Below are 16,123 nucleotides of genomic sequence, written 5' to 3'. Positions count from 1 at the left end.
AGTCAAGGGGCCAGTTAGCCATATGGATTTCTAATTTCTTTCAGGCATTAGAGGTTCTCTGCTGGGCCACGAAGAAAGGGAAAATGCGCATGTTGGCCAGCAAATCAAATTTCATGCCCTTTGCTAACAGTCTGTAAGTTAAATGCAACAACATGAGTAACTAAGTACAGACTTACAAAATGAGCCTCAACGGAAACTGCCTGCTTGCTCCACCTTCCAAGCAGTCCTAAACTTTCCACAAGACACACTTAGCACCAGAAGTAAGAATCTTTTCATCAAAATAATATTTTAACCTCTGGAGACTTTCTAACAGACCATACTAACCCAGAAAATAGACTATGTTAAGATTTGGAAATCCATGGCAAAAATCCAGAGCACAGGCTGCCAACTAATAATAAGTACTCTAGAAAAGCTTTTAGGGAGGGTCAAGAAAATATAGTGACAAAGCATTTAAACTCTGGGATTTGAATTAAGGACCTACTTCTCATTAGCTGTTAAACCTAACATGCCTCCATTTCCTCATTCATAAAATAGTAATAATAATAAAACCCGCTTCATATGGTTACTTGGAGAATTAAATGACACAATGCATGTGATGTGATTAGCACTACATCTAGCATATATAAAAAGTTCAAGGGCTTCCCTGGTGGTGCAGTGGTTGAGAATCTGCCTGCTAATGCAGGGGACACGGGTTCGAGCCCTGGTCTGGGAAGATCCCACATGCCGCGGAGCAACTAGGCCGGTGAGCCACAACTACTGAGCATGCGTGTCTGGAGCCTGTGCTCCGCAATAAGAGAGGCCACGATAGTGAGAGGCCCGCACACTGCGACGAAGAGTGGCCCCCGCTTGCCGCAACTAGAGAAAGCCCTCACACAGAAACGAAGACCCAACACAGCCAAAAATAAATAATTAATTAATTAATTTAATTAAAAGTGTCATTTTAAAAAAAGTTCAATATATATTACTTATTACTAATCTATTCCCTCACTACAGGCATATCTACTTCTTCCTTTGCAACAATATGTACTGAGTCCTTTCTGAGCCCTTAATATGTGGTAAGTGCCATTCATTCTCATTCTCACTCTCTTTCACTCTTGTTACTTTTTCTCACACAAACACCCAAAATCTCCCTCTTGCTCATCCTTTAAATCAAATTAAAGCTTTACACCAAATATGCTGGATCCAAATCAAAGATTCAATGAAGAGACTATTTTTCTGGCTCAAATATGATGTTGCTCATTTTATAAAGAAAACAAATGAACAAAATCCCAACAGTAAGGGTTTTACTTGCTTTCGAGGTCCCCCACAATCATGCTCTAACAACACTTTCTCCATATTAGACAAATCTAATAACATTACTCTCCCTTCAAGTGCTCTTAATGATTAAGCATTTTTTTTATACAAGGAAAAAACAAAATATAAATACCTTTGGTGTTACTGCTTAGTTTGACCCTCTTTCTCTTGCCCAGACCTTGACTCCCATCCTGATCCTCCTGGAGAAAAACAAAATTAGCATTATCTATAGTCCTATTCATGAATTTATACATTTTATGTAAATATAAATATGCTTATAAATTATGTTAAATATAAAATATAGGCATGCTTACATATTATTAACCAACGATTTTATGTATTTGCTGTCATAAAATATATTTTAATGCTGCTAACTTTAAATTGAAAATTAAATTTAAAATTAGCATTATAATTAAAATATATCATGAAAATCCTTAGGATTAAAATATAAGAGTTCTTGAACTTAATCTGTGCTTCTAATGAAAGACTCTTAAATACCCCAAAATGCCAAAATAAAAATTTTCCTAACCTTATAAATATAATATCAAAGAAGCTAAAGGTGAGGAGGGAGCAGATTAGCATCGGAAGGAAGGGGAGAAGGAGAAGACGGTTAAAACAATGAATAGAGGAAAGGCTTTGAAGAGTCTAACACAAACAAAATGAGTTCAAGAGATCAAGTTCTGAAAAATAAGCATAGCATATTAGAAGCTGGAGTTGACAGTCAAAAAAATAATAATAAAAACAAATTAAAATGTGCTTAGGAAAAAAAGCCAAGAAGAAAATACATGCATTTCTGCTCACATGTGATATATCCATTCCTGAAAAAAACCTCACATTAAAAACAACAAGGCAGACTTCCCTGGTGGTGCAGTGGTTAAAAATTTGCCTGCCAATGCAGGGGACATGGGTTTGAGCTGTGTCCAGGAAGATCCCACATGCTGTGGAGCAAATAAGCCCACGAGCCACAACTACTGAGCCCGCGTGCCACACTACTGAAGCCCGCGCGCCTAGAGCCCGTGCTCTGCAACAAGAGAAGCCACTGCAATGAGAAGCCCGCGTACCGCAATGAAGAGTAGCCCCCGCTCGCCTTGACTAGAGAAAGCCCACGTGCAGCAACGAAGACCCAACAACAGCCAAAAATAAATAAATAAAATTTTAAAAAAATTTTAATTAAAAAAAAAAAGGCTTATAGGAAATAAAAGGGTGAGGGGCAGACCACTCACAACCTATTTTGTAACCTAGAAAGTTTGTAACCAAAGAAGTAACAGAAGCAATAATCAGTACCTGGGGAGATCATTTGGATGCCCAGGCAAACATCTTGGAGTGATCTGAGGCTGTCTCAGGGGACGTTAACAACCTACCACAACAAAAAAGTGGGAAGCTGGCTGGCTGAGACAACACAGAGGGAAGAGGAGCAGAGGAAGCGGCCGGCTACTAGAGAAACCAACAGTGAGGCTAGCGATGTGCCTCTTAGGGAGGGAGCCGTGGGTGCAGATGCTCGTTTCTGATTTCCTCTGAATGTTGCTAAAAAGGTTCCTGCTGCCTTCACAGTTCAGGGTTTTCTCCCCTCCAGCTAAAGGATATGATTCTACCCCACTATCCCAGCTCTCCTGAGCTAGGAAAGATTGCATAGGAATCCAAAACTTCCATGTTATACTGACAGCTTTTTCCTATATTTCCAAAGATATATGAGCCAACTGGTATTATAAAGACATGTGGTAGCATTTTGGCACACAGTCTGTTGTGCTAACCAATTATGTTGGTGGCAGGTTAGAAGCATGGTACAAATTCCCAGACACTTGCTCAATTAAATCAAATCTCCAAAGCAGAAAAGCCTCGGCTTTAAGCTGCTGCTCTGCCCATTGGTGTAGTCTCCTTGGCCTGCGCACCACAGACTTAACTCCAGGTTTCTGCCAAGTCCAGCATCAGTCCTCAGGACCAGTCTGGGGTTACCCAAAGACACTACTTAGCTCAGTCATTCAGCATTTACTAAGCACTTCAATATGCTCTCCCTGTTAATTCCTACCAAAGCCAGGCCTCTATGGTCTACCTGGCAGCAATACTGACAGTCAAACTACACTCTCCTCTTCCTCTGCCACCCTCACCTTGCCCTTAGAGAAACTCAACCAGTATGAAATTTGGAGCCATAAAAGACAGACATAAGAATGTAAAACTATGCCACAAGACCCAGAAGGTTCTAAAATTCGAGATTTTAGCTAACAGCCATTTATGAAACTGCTCTCCCAGCCCTGAGAGAAAAGAAAAAAAAAATAAAATTCTAATGTTATATTCCAGGTTAGGATTACTTCATAATTTCAAATACAAACTTCCTATGAAAAGATATCCTTGATCAAGCAATAGTCATGGCAATACAAGTTTTATAAATTTCCCAACCTTACACTTTAAAGGACAAGTAAAATTAGCCAAGCAAAGGAAAGGAAAGTCATTCCAAGAAGACACCATGAATAAAAAGCACAATGACAAAAGTCTAGAAACAAAGATCAGCTTGACATCATCATAGGTATCAAACTCAGCTAGGAAGGGAGTTTATCTTCATCTAAACTGGTGGGAAAATGTGTACTCTTGTACATCGCTTGAGAGAGTATATAATAAAACTATTATCCTGAATGGCAATTTGTCAATACACATGTCAAAAGTCGTTAAAGTATATCTATCACTGGAACAGAAATTCCAGTTCTAGGAATTTATCCTGAAAAAATAATCAGACAAGTGAATAGGGACTATATGCATAGATACTCATCACAATGTTATTTATAATAGAAAAAAAAAATCTTTGGTTTCCAACAGCAGAGCAGGGGATTAGGTAAATAAATTATAGCACACATATATCCTATGAAGAAAAACAATACTAGAGGGCTTCCCTGGTGGCGCAGTGGTTGAGAATCTGCCTGCCAATGCAGGGGACGCGGGTTCGAGCCCTGGTCTGGGAAGATCCCACATGCCGCGGAGCAACTAGGCCCGTGAGCCACAACTACTGAGCCTGCGCATCTGGAGCCTGTGCCCCGCAACAAGAGAGGCCGCGACAGTGAGAGGCACGCACACCGCGATGAAGAGTGGCCCCCGCACCGCGATGAAGAGTGGCCCCCGCACCGCGATGAAGAGTGGCCCCCGCTTGCCACAACTAGAGAAAGCCCTCGCACAGAAACGAAGACCCAACACAGCCATACATACATACATACATGCATACATAAAAAGAATGTAGGCAGACAAGAATAGCATTAAAAAAATAAAAAATAAAAATTAAAAAAAACCACAATACTAGAGCACTATATTCACTGTGACCAGATAAATGTTCAAAAACTATTACTATAAATGAGAAAAAAAAAAAACATGCTATGAAGAATAGCATATGGAGTAGGAAACCATTTAAGTACTGATAATACACACAAATAAAATCTCTTAAAATATACCCCTTGCTACAGATGTTGAAAACTACCATTAGTAAGAACAGCAGGTTACTGAACAGCATATATAGCATGGAGCAATTAAAATACACTATATATAGAATCTGTTAGAATATATTTATTTACAGTAAGTCACTTCTAAGTGATAAAGTAATAGGTAATTTCATCATCTTTTTGCTAATATTAATTTTCTATTTATTCAATGATGACAATGAATTATAGCTTTAAGCTAATAAATATGTTTTTAATACTAATTCTGATTGCCAATCCTAACTACAACAATCTGCTCAAGATAATGGATTACTGTGTTACCTATTACAAGTCCCATTTTTTTTATTTTGAGAAAGAACAAAACTTTTAACAAACAGGAATAACTTCCAGTGGTGGGATATTCAGGCATTAAGGAAGATGAAAACAATTCCATTATCATGACAAGACCCCACCCACCCCAAATTCATGATAAGGAGTTATAGTTCTTTCCCATTTATCCATGAGAAAACAGTACAGAACCCTGGGAGAAAATGATGGTCCAGCGGACAAAAGAGGAAATAAATAACCTCAACCCAGACAGCATTTGTACAGCCCTCAGAAACACTTTCCAAACCTTAACTAGTTCCTGGGCACAGAAGTAGACAATATTGCTATGTGTGTTTCAGGCATAAAATACATATACAAGTCCAAAACGAGAGAAGAAGACCCCCCCCCCAAAAAAAAATCAGATTCAAACTCCTACCCTGCAAAATTTACAAATGGTTTTTCAACCCAAATTAACCTTTCTTTCTTTCTTTGATGAATTTACTGGACAGATGAAAAAAAATGTGAGCTCCATAAAACGAAGTCAAGTAAATTCACAGCTGGTTAAAACAATACTCAGAGAATGTTAATACAGAATACACAAAGCTAAAAGGAACATTTAACATATAAGGTTATAAAAATAAAATCCAAAGGAGATCTTGAGAGACTAGAATGAAATGAAAACAACATTTATGTAAGCCGCTGTAATATGAGACTGTTTGCTTTAAATCAATTCTACAAATACAAAGCAGAGAGGGAGCTCTCAAACTTGTCTGAGAGGTGAAGGGGTGGGTGGGGTGGGGGACCTGGGCATTTCATTTGACCACTGGGGCTCCCACGACAGTCTAGCATAGCTGCTAAAAGGCTAACAAAAAACCTTGGGCCTTAAGGAAGCCACAACATGCTTCATGACAAGATGTCCTTATGACTCTATACCAAATCAGATCATAGATTTTAAAAGGGAATAAACAGGTGAAAGAGCTATGAACAGCAGGGGTGTCTTAAAGGGGTGTCTTATGGGAGTAAAAATTAAAATATTTCTACAGGGGAAAACAAGAAGAAATGTGTGAAAATTGTAATATTTAACACAGTATTGAGAAGAGATTCCTAATAATTAGAGCTATCAAACAAAGGAACAAGTTGCTTCATAAACTGGGTAAGCTCCCAACCACTGGAAGTGTTTATGGAGAGGGTTACCAATTGTCAGGAATGTTGTAAAATCAATTCCTAAACTGGAAAAGAAATATATTAGATATTTCTAAGGCCTTCTCACCAAAAGTTTCTGTGATTCCCCACCCCACCCTTTACCTTTAATGTAATTTATGATAACTAACTAATTAAAATCAAATCTTATACCTCAAAATAAAACAGTATTTTTCTTTTACCTATTCATTTATGAAAAGCTACTCTGGCTTTCAATTTCAATAATCCTGCTTTTGCTGCAAGTTTTGACCAAATTAGTTTTAACTTTTCATTGCATTCTATCTCGAATAAAGGCAAGAATATCGACAGCACATCTACATAGTAACTTATTTTATTTTGTTAAGTGCTTATTTCTCAGTTATGTAAGAGTATGCAAAACAGAAGACTAGAGGTAAACAAGCAAAATTAATAAACAATGGTTATCTCTGGATAGCACAGCTGAAGGTAAATGTTTTCTTTTTTTATTCTGTTTTTTTCAATTTTTCCACAACGAACATTCATATTTTTATAGTTACACAGGGGGTAAAGTGTTTTAAATGATTTCACACAGAGATTAATGATCTGGTCATTGCACACAGAAAAATGGACATTGCTATGGTAATGGCCACAGTGAATATAATCTTTCCTTGAAAAGCTATCTTGATCTAAGAGGTCCTATTTTCTCTAAGAAACTCTATTACACCCACGTACATATAATTCTAGAGGTAATTTTCTTCTGAACTGAATTATGTGATGGTTATAAATAAATCTAAACAAAAAATGAATAAACACAAATTTACATTTTAAAATACTTAATGAAGTTAAAATGTGCTATTTTCTTTTCTTTTTGGTTCCATACAACACAAAGAACATTTTCTACTCTTATTACATATTAGCTACACAAAAGAAGAGTAAGAAATAGTAGTATGGGGCTTCCCTGGTGGCACAGTGGTTGAGAATCTGCCTGCTAATGCAGGGGACACGGGTTCGAGCCCTGGTCTGGGAAGATCCCACATGCCGCAGAGCGGCTGGGCCCGTGGGCCACGGCTGCTGAGCCTGCGCGTCTGGAGCCTGTGCCCCGCAGCGGGAGGGGCTGCGATGGTGAGAGGCCCGCGCACCGCGATGAAGAGTGGTCCCCGCACCACGATGAAGAGTGGCCCCCACTTGCCGCAACTGGAGAAAGCCCTCGCACGAACCGAAGACCCAACACAGCCAAAAATAAATAAATAAATAAATAAAGTAGCTATAAAAAAAAAATTTAAAAAAAGAAATAGTAGTATGAAGAATGTCATGTGTATAAATAGCCCTGCTGAGTACATAATGTTCTCTTACTCTAGGGACAGCAGGGACAAATACCTGACACAACTTGTGTGAATAAAATTAAGTAGACAGTAATAGTATACCCATTCAAGTAAAACTTTACAAATAGGGAAAATCTTGCTGCTGTTAGAGTTTCAAACCTGTTTCTTCATTTTTAAAACAAAGTGGTAGGACTAGATTACCCCTAGGATCTCTTCCAATTCTAACTTACAACATTTTTAAAATTGTTACAATTCCCTCTCTATAGTAGTTTTTGAGATGTCACTGCCCTCTTCTCATCCTGTCTTCCTTTTTATATAATTTGTTAAATTATAAGAATGAAATCACAAAAAGGGTTTGTTCAATAATCCCATGGGCCTGTAAGGTAAGGGTGTAGAAATTCCAATCCTTAAGACATATTCAGCTCTTCATTAAATTTCAAATATAAATACTAAAAGCAAACAATCATTTGTGCCTTTAGTTGCAAAATAAAATGCAATATGGCTTTAAAAGCTTTAACGAAATTTTTAAATGGCATAAAATAGGTTTTTGTTCAAGAACATCTGTATCTGGGTACTCTTCTTCTATCATACTCTTTCCATCTACCTTATCCTTTCATCTACTTTCTCCTTTATCTATTCCATCCTTTATTAAATTTAATTTGCTTCCATTTTCACCATTTATATATGTAAAAAGTGCTTTGAAAAGAAGTACAATACAAATTTAAAATATTAATGTCATTAGTTTTTTTAAAATATCATTAGTTTTTAAGTGAGTAGGTGGAAATTCTTGCATTTTCCCTCTGAATATATCACACTAAAACTCAATTAACTTAATTCTTATTTATGATATCTAGGCACAAAAGGAAGCTTTTTCCATGTAGGTCACTGGTCCTATTAAAATAATGTTTCTCTTTTAAAAAATAAAAGCAGAATAGGAGACCCCAAGAAGAGATTAGCAGAAGAGTTACACTAATTTTATAATTTCAGTATAAATTAAATGCAAATTTATAATTTCAGTATAAATTCAATAATTTCAGTATTAATTAAATTCAAAACTATATTTTGTTCCTTAAACTGCAATGAATGCTTGTAAAATTTTATTATATCCCCTTTTGTTTTACAAAGGTAAAGATCAACTTTTTTAAAACTCTTACAACTTCAAATATAAGCTTTCACTCTCTTGAGGTACAATAATAACTACTATACTTAAGGAAAACTTTGTGATCTTAGTTAAAACCCTACAGTAGCCATTTCTAGCTACAGTGGTATTTCATTACCATGTTATAGTTTTTCCCAACAGACAAGTACCACTGAAATAGATGGAAAAATACATACTCAATTATTGGTATGTTATTTAGCTATAATCACGAGTCATTTCTAGGATATCAAGAGAATCCAGGGAAAAGAATGGCAAATGTCACATACTGGTTGTGGAAGTTTTGAAATGTATTTACAAATTCATTGACACTCCTCCCTTCGAGAGACAGGATTTACCTCCTTTGCCATTGAATCTGAGCCCATCTTAGCAACTCACAAGGAACAGGATGCAGTGGAAGTGATACTACGTAACTTCCAAGGTTAGCTCAGAAAGGGCTCCACAGCTTCTGCTCTTGAGCTACTCATCCTGGGAGAAGCCGTAACTATATGAGAAGTCCCAACAACTTGAGACCACCATACTGGAAAAGCCACATGCAGGCTGAGCTCCCTGTGCACAGTCGGCATCAACTGCCAGCTCTGTCCATCAGCCGTCTTAAATCTCCATCTCAGCTGAGCCTTCAGATGACAGCAGTTGCAGCCAACAACTAACAGGAATCGCATGAGATAACCAAGTGAGAACTGCCTGGCTGCCATTCCCAAATTCCTGAGTCAAAGAATTGTGAGCAAAACAAAAAATGGTAATTTTAAGCCACAAAGTTTAGGACAAATTTGCTGTATAGAAATAATAATAAGAACAGTGGCTTATCTACTTCACATAAAAAACTCAAGACCAGCAGGGAGGAGACCTAGCGACCATTTGCAACTCCACTACTAACTAGACGAAATTCACTTGCCTGAGTGAATCAGTTAATTCTTTGGAATTCAGCTTCCTCATCTATAAGAGAGTTAGGCAAGATGAACTTTAAGGTCTCTTTTAGCTCTAGCATTCATTAAATTTTTAAACCTGCAAATTGCCTCCTCCTGATTCTCATTTTTGTTTTGTTATATTATACAACTTTTCGATTTCTAACTCAAGATTTGACTTTGTAGTATATAAGTCAATAAAACATAAATGAATTTTTTGTATAAAAAATTATGATCACAATCTTAAAATAGAAAATTTCCTATCACTAAAACCCTTCTATGATTGGCCCTGGGTAATGTCTTAACTTTGTACTTTTCCATACTTCTCATTTTAAATATGTGTGTGTGACTTTTATAATCAGAAAAATAAATCTAATAAAATTTAAGATATGCCTACCCTGTAATCTAGCAATTCCATATCTTAGAGAACTATTTGCACATCTGCACAAAAAGAAATATAAGCATTGTATCTTTAATTAAAAATTGGAAATCATAAAAATGATTGGATAAACTGTTGTTTATTCATATTTCAGAATACTGGCAAAACAACTACAATGTATTTGTGTGATATTTGGGTAAATTTTTAATTTAAATTTTTAAAGATAAACTTCATTACTCTTAAACCATGCTTTAATAAACTATTTCCTCTGGAAAGATGAGCAGAAACATCTATCATATGACCTATGATAGCTCAAAACTTCAGTATTTGAATCCCTTCTACATATAAAGCACTAGGACAGAAAACATTTATCAGGAGCCTAATATGTATCTGGTTCATAATAGGTAATCCATATGTTATCCCATTTAATCCTAACATTAGAATTATCACCATTTTTTCATGAGGAAATTGATGTTCAGAAGTTTAAAACCTGGCAGAAGGCACAGCAATATTATGAGGCAATATTCAAACTCAGATCTGCCTAACTCTGAAACTCAAATTTCTCTTAAAGAAAAACCAAAATAGATATCCCTTCAATCCACGTCCAGCTAAACAACTCTACTTCAAATTCTTAAGCTTTCAGATGTCCAAATGACCCCATTTTCATCCCAATTGGAAAATATGATAAATATATAAACTATAAAAAGTAATTTTAAATAGACTAAAAGTTTAATTATAAAATATGATTTAAAGATCAAAAAGTCTTACTGTTTTTAAATATGTAAGTTAAATATAATTCACATACTCTAAAAGTAAGTGTTCTCAGCTACTATTATAAAAATAGTGTTTTATGAGAAAACATACTGAAATGAAGTATTTTTTTTTAAATGAAGTATTTTGAAGTTGTCACCATCAAAAAGCATTTACTACAATATTTACACTGAGACATAATCATAATTAAGAAACAAATGATTATATAAATTATATTATACACAGAAGTTGCTGAAACAAAGAATCTAAGAGAAGTGAACAGAAGGAACAGAAGAGAGGACCTAAAAAGAACAGAGTAAAAGCAATGGTAATGAGCAAAGAAAGGCCTATTTCAAATCCTCTGATATCCCTCGAGAAATTATTTCTAGAAGAAATTCAAAAGCCATCCCCCAGCCCCTCCCCCCACTACACACAGGGATCTCCTTCTAGCACCCTACCGTAAAATATGGTGTTGCTGCAATGCAGTTATGTACAATTAAAGTAGCCACTGGAGATTTAAAAGCTAATCTGGAGAGCTTAGGCCAACAAATGACTGTAACGTTTTTCCTACATAGAGGAAAAAGTATCTATATTGAAGATCAGCTTTCTGCATTCTCCAAAATCAAATTCAATTCATAAAAATAAAGTAGAATTATTAGCAGACCACTGGATGCATAAAATAGGTATACTAAAATAGTATGAAGGTTTTAACCTACCATATAAACACAAACATAAAACTAGATTTTTATTTTTCTAGATCACATGAGGATGTTTAGATTATTTTAATAAAGTGTTTTGTAATATCACTAAACCATTTCATCATGTAATAAATAGTCTTCTAAAGTTTCTACTGATGGGACTTCCCTGGTGGTCCAGAAGTTAAGACTCAATGCTTCCACTGCAAGGGGCACAGGTCTGATCCCTGGTCAGGGAACTAAGATCCAGCATGCCACGCAGTGCGGCCAAAAATAAATAAATAAATAAAATAAAGTTACTACTGACAGTTACAGAAAGACAGAGAAGATGAAAAGGCAGAGGGCTATGTACCAGATGAAGGAACAAGAAAAAACCCCAGAAAAACAACTAAATGAAGTGGAGATAGGCAACCTTCCAGAAAAAGAATTCAGAATAATGATAGTGAAGATGATCCAGGACCTCGGAATAAGAATGGAGGCAAAGATTGAGAAGATGCAAGAAATGATTAACAAAGACCTAGAAGAATTAAAGAACAAACAAACAGAGATGACCAATACAATAACTGAAATGAAAACTACACTAGAAGGAATCAATAGCAGAATAACTGAGGCAGAAGAACGGATAAGTGACCTGGAAGACAGAATGGTGGAATTCACTGCTGCGGAACAGACTAAAGAAAAAAGAATGAAAAGATATGAAGACAGCCTAAGAGACCTCTGGGACAACATTAAACGCAACAACATTCGCATTATAGGGGTCCCAGAAGGAGAAGAGAGAGAGAAAGGACCAGAGAAAATATTTGAAGAGATTATAGTCGAAAACTTCCCTAACATGGGAAAGGAAATAGCCACCCAAGTCCAGGAAGCGCAGAGAGTCCCATACAGGATAAACCCAAGGAGAAACACGCCGAGACACATAGTAATCAAAGTGGCAAAAATTAAAGACAAAGAAAAATTACTGAAAGCAGCAAGGGAAAAACGACAAATAACATACAAGGGAACTCCCATAAGGTTAACAGCTGATTTCTCAGCAGAAACTCTGCAAGCCAGAAGGGAGTGGCATGATATACTTAAAGTGATGAAAGGGAAGAACCTACAACCAAGATTACTCTACCCAGCAAGGATCTCATTTAGATTTGATGGAGAAATCAAAAGCTTTACAGACAAGCAAAAGCTAAGAGAATTCAGCACCACCAAACCAGCTCTACAACAAATGCTAAAGGAACTTCTCTAAGTGGGAAACACAAGAGAAGAAAAGGACCTACAAAAACAAACCCAAAACAATTAAGAAAATGGTCATAGGAACATACATATCGATAATTACCTTAAACGTGAATGGATTAAATGCCCCAACCAAAAGACATAGACTGGCTGAATGGATACAAAAACAAGACCCATATATATGCTGTCTACAAGAGACCCACTTCAGACCTAGGGACACATACAGACTGAAAGTGAGGGGATGGAAAAAGATATTCCATGCAAATGGAAATCAAAAGAAAGCTGGAGTAGCTATACTCATATCAGATAAAATAGACTTTAAAATAAAGAATGTTACAAGAGACAAGGAAGGACACTACATAATGATCCAGGGATCAATCCAAGAAGAAGATATAACAATTATAAATATATATGCACCCAACATAGGAGCACCTCAATACATAAGGCAACTGCTAACAGCTATAAAAGAGGAAATCAACAGTAACACAATAATAGTGGGGGACTTTAACACCTCACTTACACCAATGGACAGATCATCCAAAATGAAAATAAATAAGGAAACAGAAGCTTTAAATGACACAATAGACCAGATAGATTTAATTGATATATATAGGACATTCCACCCAAAAACGGCAGATTACACGTTCTTCTCAAGTGCGCACGGAACATTCTCCAGGATAGATCACATCTTGGGTCACAAATCAAGCCTCAGTAAATTTAAGAAAATTGAAATCATATCAAGCATCTTTTCTGACCACAACGCTATGAGATTAGAAATGAATTACAGGGAAAAAAACGTAAAAAAGACAAACACATGGAGGCTAAACAATACGTTACTAAATAACCAAGAGATCACTGAAGAAATCAAACAGGAAATAAAAAAATACCTAGAGACAAATGACAATGAAAACACGACGACCCAAAACCTATGGGACGCAGCAAAAGCGGTTCTAAGAGGGAAGTTTATAGCTATACAAGCCTACCTAAAGAAACAAGAAAAATCTCAAGTAAACAATCTAACCTTACACCTAAAGAAACTAGAGAAAGAAGAACAAACAAAACCCAAAGTTAGCAGAAGGAAAGAAATCATAAAGATCAGAGCAGAAATAAATGAAATAGAAACAAAGAAAACAATAGCAAAGATCAATAAAACTAAAAGTTGGTTCTTTGAGAAGATAAACAAAATTGATAAGCCATTAGCCAGACTCATCAAGAAAAAGAGGGAGAGGACTCAAATCAATAAAATCAGAAATGAAAAAGGAGAAGTTACAACAGACACCGCAGAAATACAAAACATCCTAAGAGACTACTACAAGCAACTTTATGCCAATAAAATGGACAACCTGGAAGAAATGGACAAATTCTTAGAAAGGTATAACCTTCCAAGACTGAATCAGGAAGAAACAGAAAATATGAACAGACCAATCACAAGTAATGAAATTGAAACTGTGATTAAAAATCTTCCAACAAACAAAAGTCCAGGACCAGATGGCTTCACAGGTGAATTCTATCAAACATTTAGAGAAGAGCTAACACCCATTCTTCTCAAACTCTTCCAAAAAATTGCAGAGGAAGGAACACTCCCAAACTCATTCTATGAGGCCACCATCACCCTGATCCCAAAACCAGACAAAGACACTACAAAAAAAGAAAATTACAGACCAATATCACTGATGAATATAGATGCAAAAATCCTCAACAAAATACTAGCAAACAGAATCCAACAACACATTAAAAGGATCATACACCACGATCAAGTGGGATTTATCCCAGGGATGCAAGGATTCTTCAATATACGCAAATCAATCAATGTGATACACCATATTAACAAATTGAAGAATAAAAACCATATGATCATCTCAATAGATGCAGAAAAAGCTTTTGACAAAATTCAACACCCATTTATGATAAAAACTCTCCAGAAAGTGGGCATAGAGGGAACCTACCTCAACATAATAAAGGCCATATATGACAAACCCACAGCAAACATCATTCTCAATGGTGAAAAACTGAAAGCATTTCCTCTAAGATCAGGAACGAGACAAGGATGTCCACTCTCACCACTATTATTCAACATAGTTCTGGAAGTCCTAGCCACGGCAATCAGAGAAGAAAAAGAAATAAAAGGAATACAAATTGGAAAAGAAGAAGTAAAACTGTCACTGTTTGCGGATGACATGATACTATACATAGAGAATCCTAAAACTGCCACCAGAAAACTGCTAGAGCTGATTAATGAATATGGTAAAGTTGCAGGTTACAAAATTAATGCACAGAAATCTCTTGCATTCCTATACACTAATGATGAAAAATCTGAAAGAGAAATTATGGAAACACTCCCATTTACCATTGCAACAAAAAGAATAAAATACCTAGGAATAAACCTACCTAGGGAGACAAAAGACCTGTATGCACAAAACTATAAGACACTGATGAAAGAAATTAAAGATGATACCAACAGATGGAGAGATATACCATGTTCTTGGATTGGAAGAATCAACATTGTGAAAATGAGTATACTACCCAAAGCAATCTACAGATTCAATGCAATCCCTATCAAATTACCAATGGCATTTTTTACGGAACTAGAACAAATCATCTTAAAATTTGTATGGAGACACAAAAGACCCCGAATAGCCAAAGCAGTCTTGAGGCAAAAAAATGGAGCTGGAGGAATCAGACTCCCTGACTTCAGACTATACTACAAAGCTACAGTAATCAAGACAATATGGTACTGGCACAAAAACAGAAACATAGATCAATGGAACAAGATAGAAAGCCCAGAGATTAACCCACGCACCTATGGTCAACTAATCTATGACAAAGGAGGCAAAGATATACAATGGAGAAAAGACAGTCTCTTCAATAAGTGGTGCTGGGAAAACTGGACAGCTACATGTAAACGAATGAAATTAGAATACTCCCTAACACCATACACAAAAATAAACTCAAAATGGATTAGAGACCTAAATATAAGACTGGACACTATAAAACTCTTAGAGGAAAACATAGGAAGAACACTCTTTGACATAAATCACAGCAAGATCTTTTTTGATCCACCTCCTAGAGTAATGGAAATAAAAACAAAAATAAACAAGTGGGACCTAATGAAACTTCAAAGCTTTTGCACAGCAAAGGAAACCATAAACAAGACGAAAAGACAACCCTCAGAATGGGAGAAAATATTTGCAAATGAATCAACGGACAAAGGATTAATCTCCAAAATATATAAACAGCTCATTCAGCTCAATATCAAAGAAACAAACACCCCAATCCAAAAATGGGCAGAAGACCTAAATAGACATTTCTCCAAAGAAGACATACAGACGGCCACGAAGCACATGAAAAGATGCTCAACATCACTAATTATTAGAGAAATGCAAATCAAAACTACAATGAGGTATCACCTCACTCCTGTTAGAATGGGCATCATCAGAAAATCTACAAACAACAAATGCTGGAGAGGGTGTGGAGAAAAGGGAACCCTCTTGCACTGTTGGTGGGAATGTAAATTGATACAGC

The 16,123-nt window shown here is 36.2% G+C and overlaps 1 protein-coding gene across 6 annotated transcripts in view; it reads right to left on the bottom strand.

Annotated features, from left to right (window-relative positions):
- The window catches only part of UBR3 (ubiquitin protein ligase E3 component n-recognin 3), a 246,998-nt gene that overhangs the window by 166,322 nt on the left and 64,553 nt on the right, over positions 1-16,123 (bottom strand). For all 6 annotated transcript variants that reach the window (XM_057551190.1, XM_028166733.2, XM_007183256.2 and 3 more), the window contains exon 6: positions 1,427-1,493. In XM_057551190.1, coding sequence (XP_057407173.1) covers positions 1,427-1,493 — 67 coding nt within the window. The remainder of the gene's footprint in view (positions 1-1,426; positions 1,494-16,123) is intronic.

This window comes from Balaenoptera acutorostrata, chromosome 8 (genome assembly GCF_949987535.1).
Source record: "Balaenoptera acutorostrata chromosome 8, mBalAcu1.1, whole genome shotgun sequence".
Classification (NCBI taxonomy): domain Eukaryota; kingdom Metazoa; phylum Chordata; class Mammalia; order Artiodactyla; family Balaenopteridae; genus Balaenoptera; species Balaenoptera acutorostrata.
Note: the sequence above shows the minus strand (reverse complement) of the source record. Positions and strands in the feature narration are given on the sequence as shown.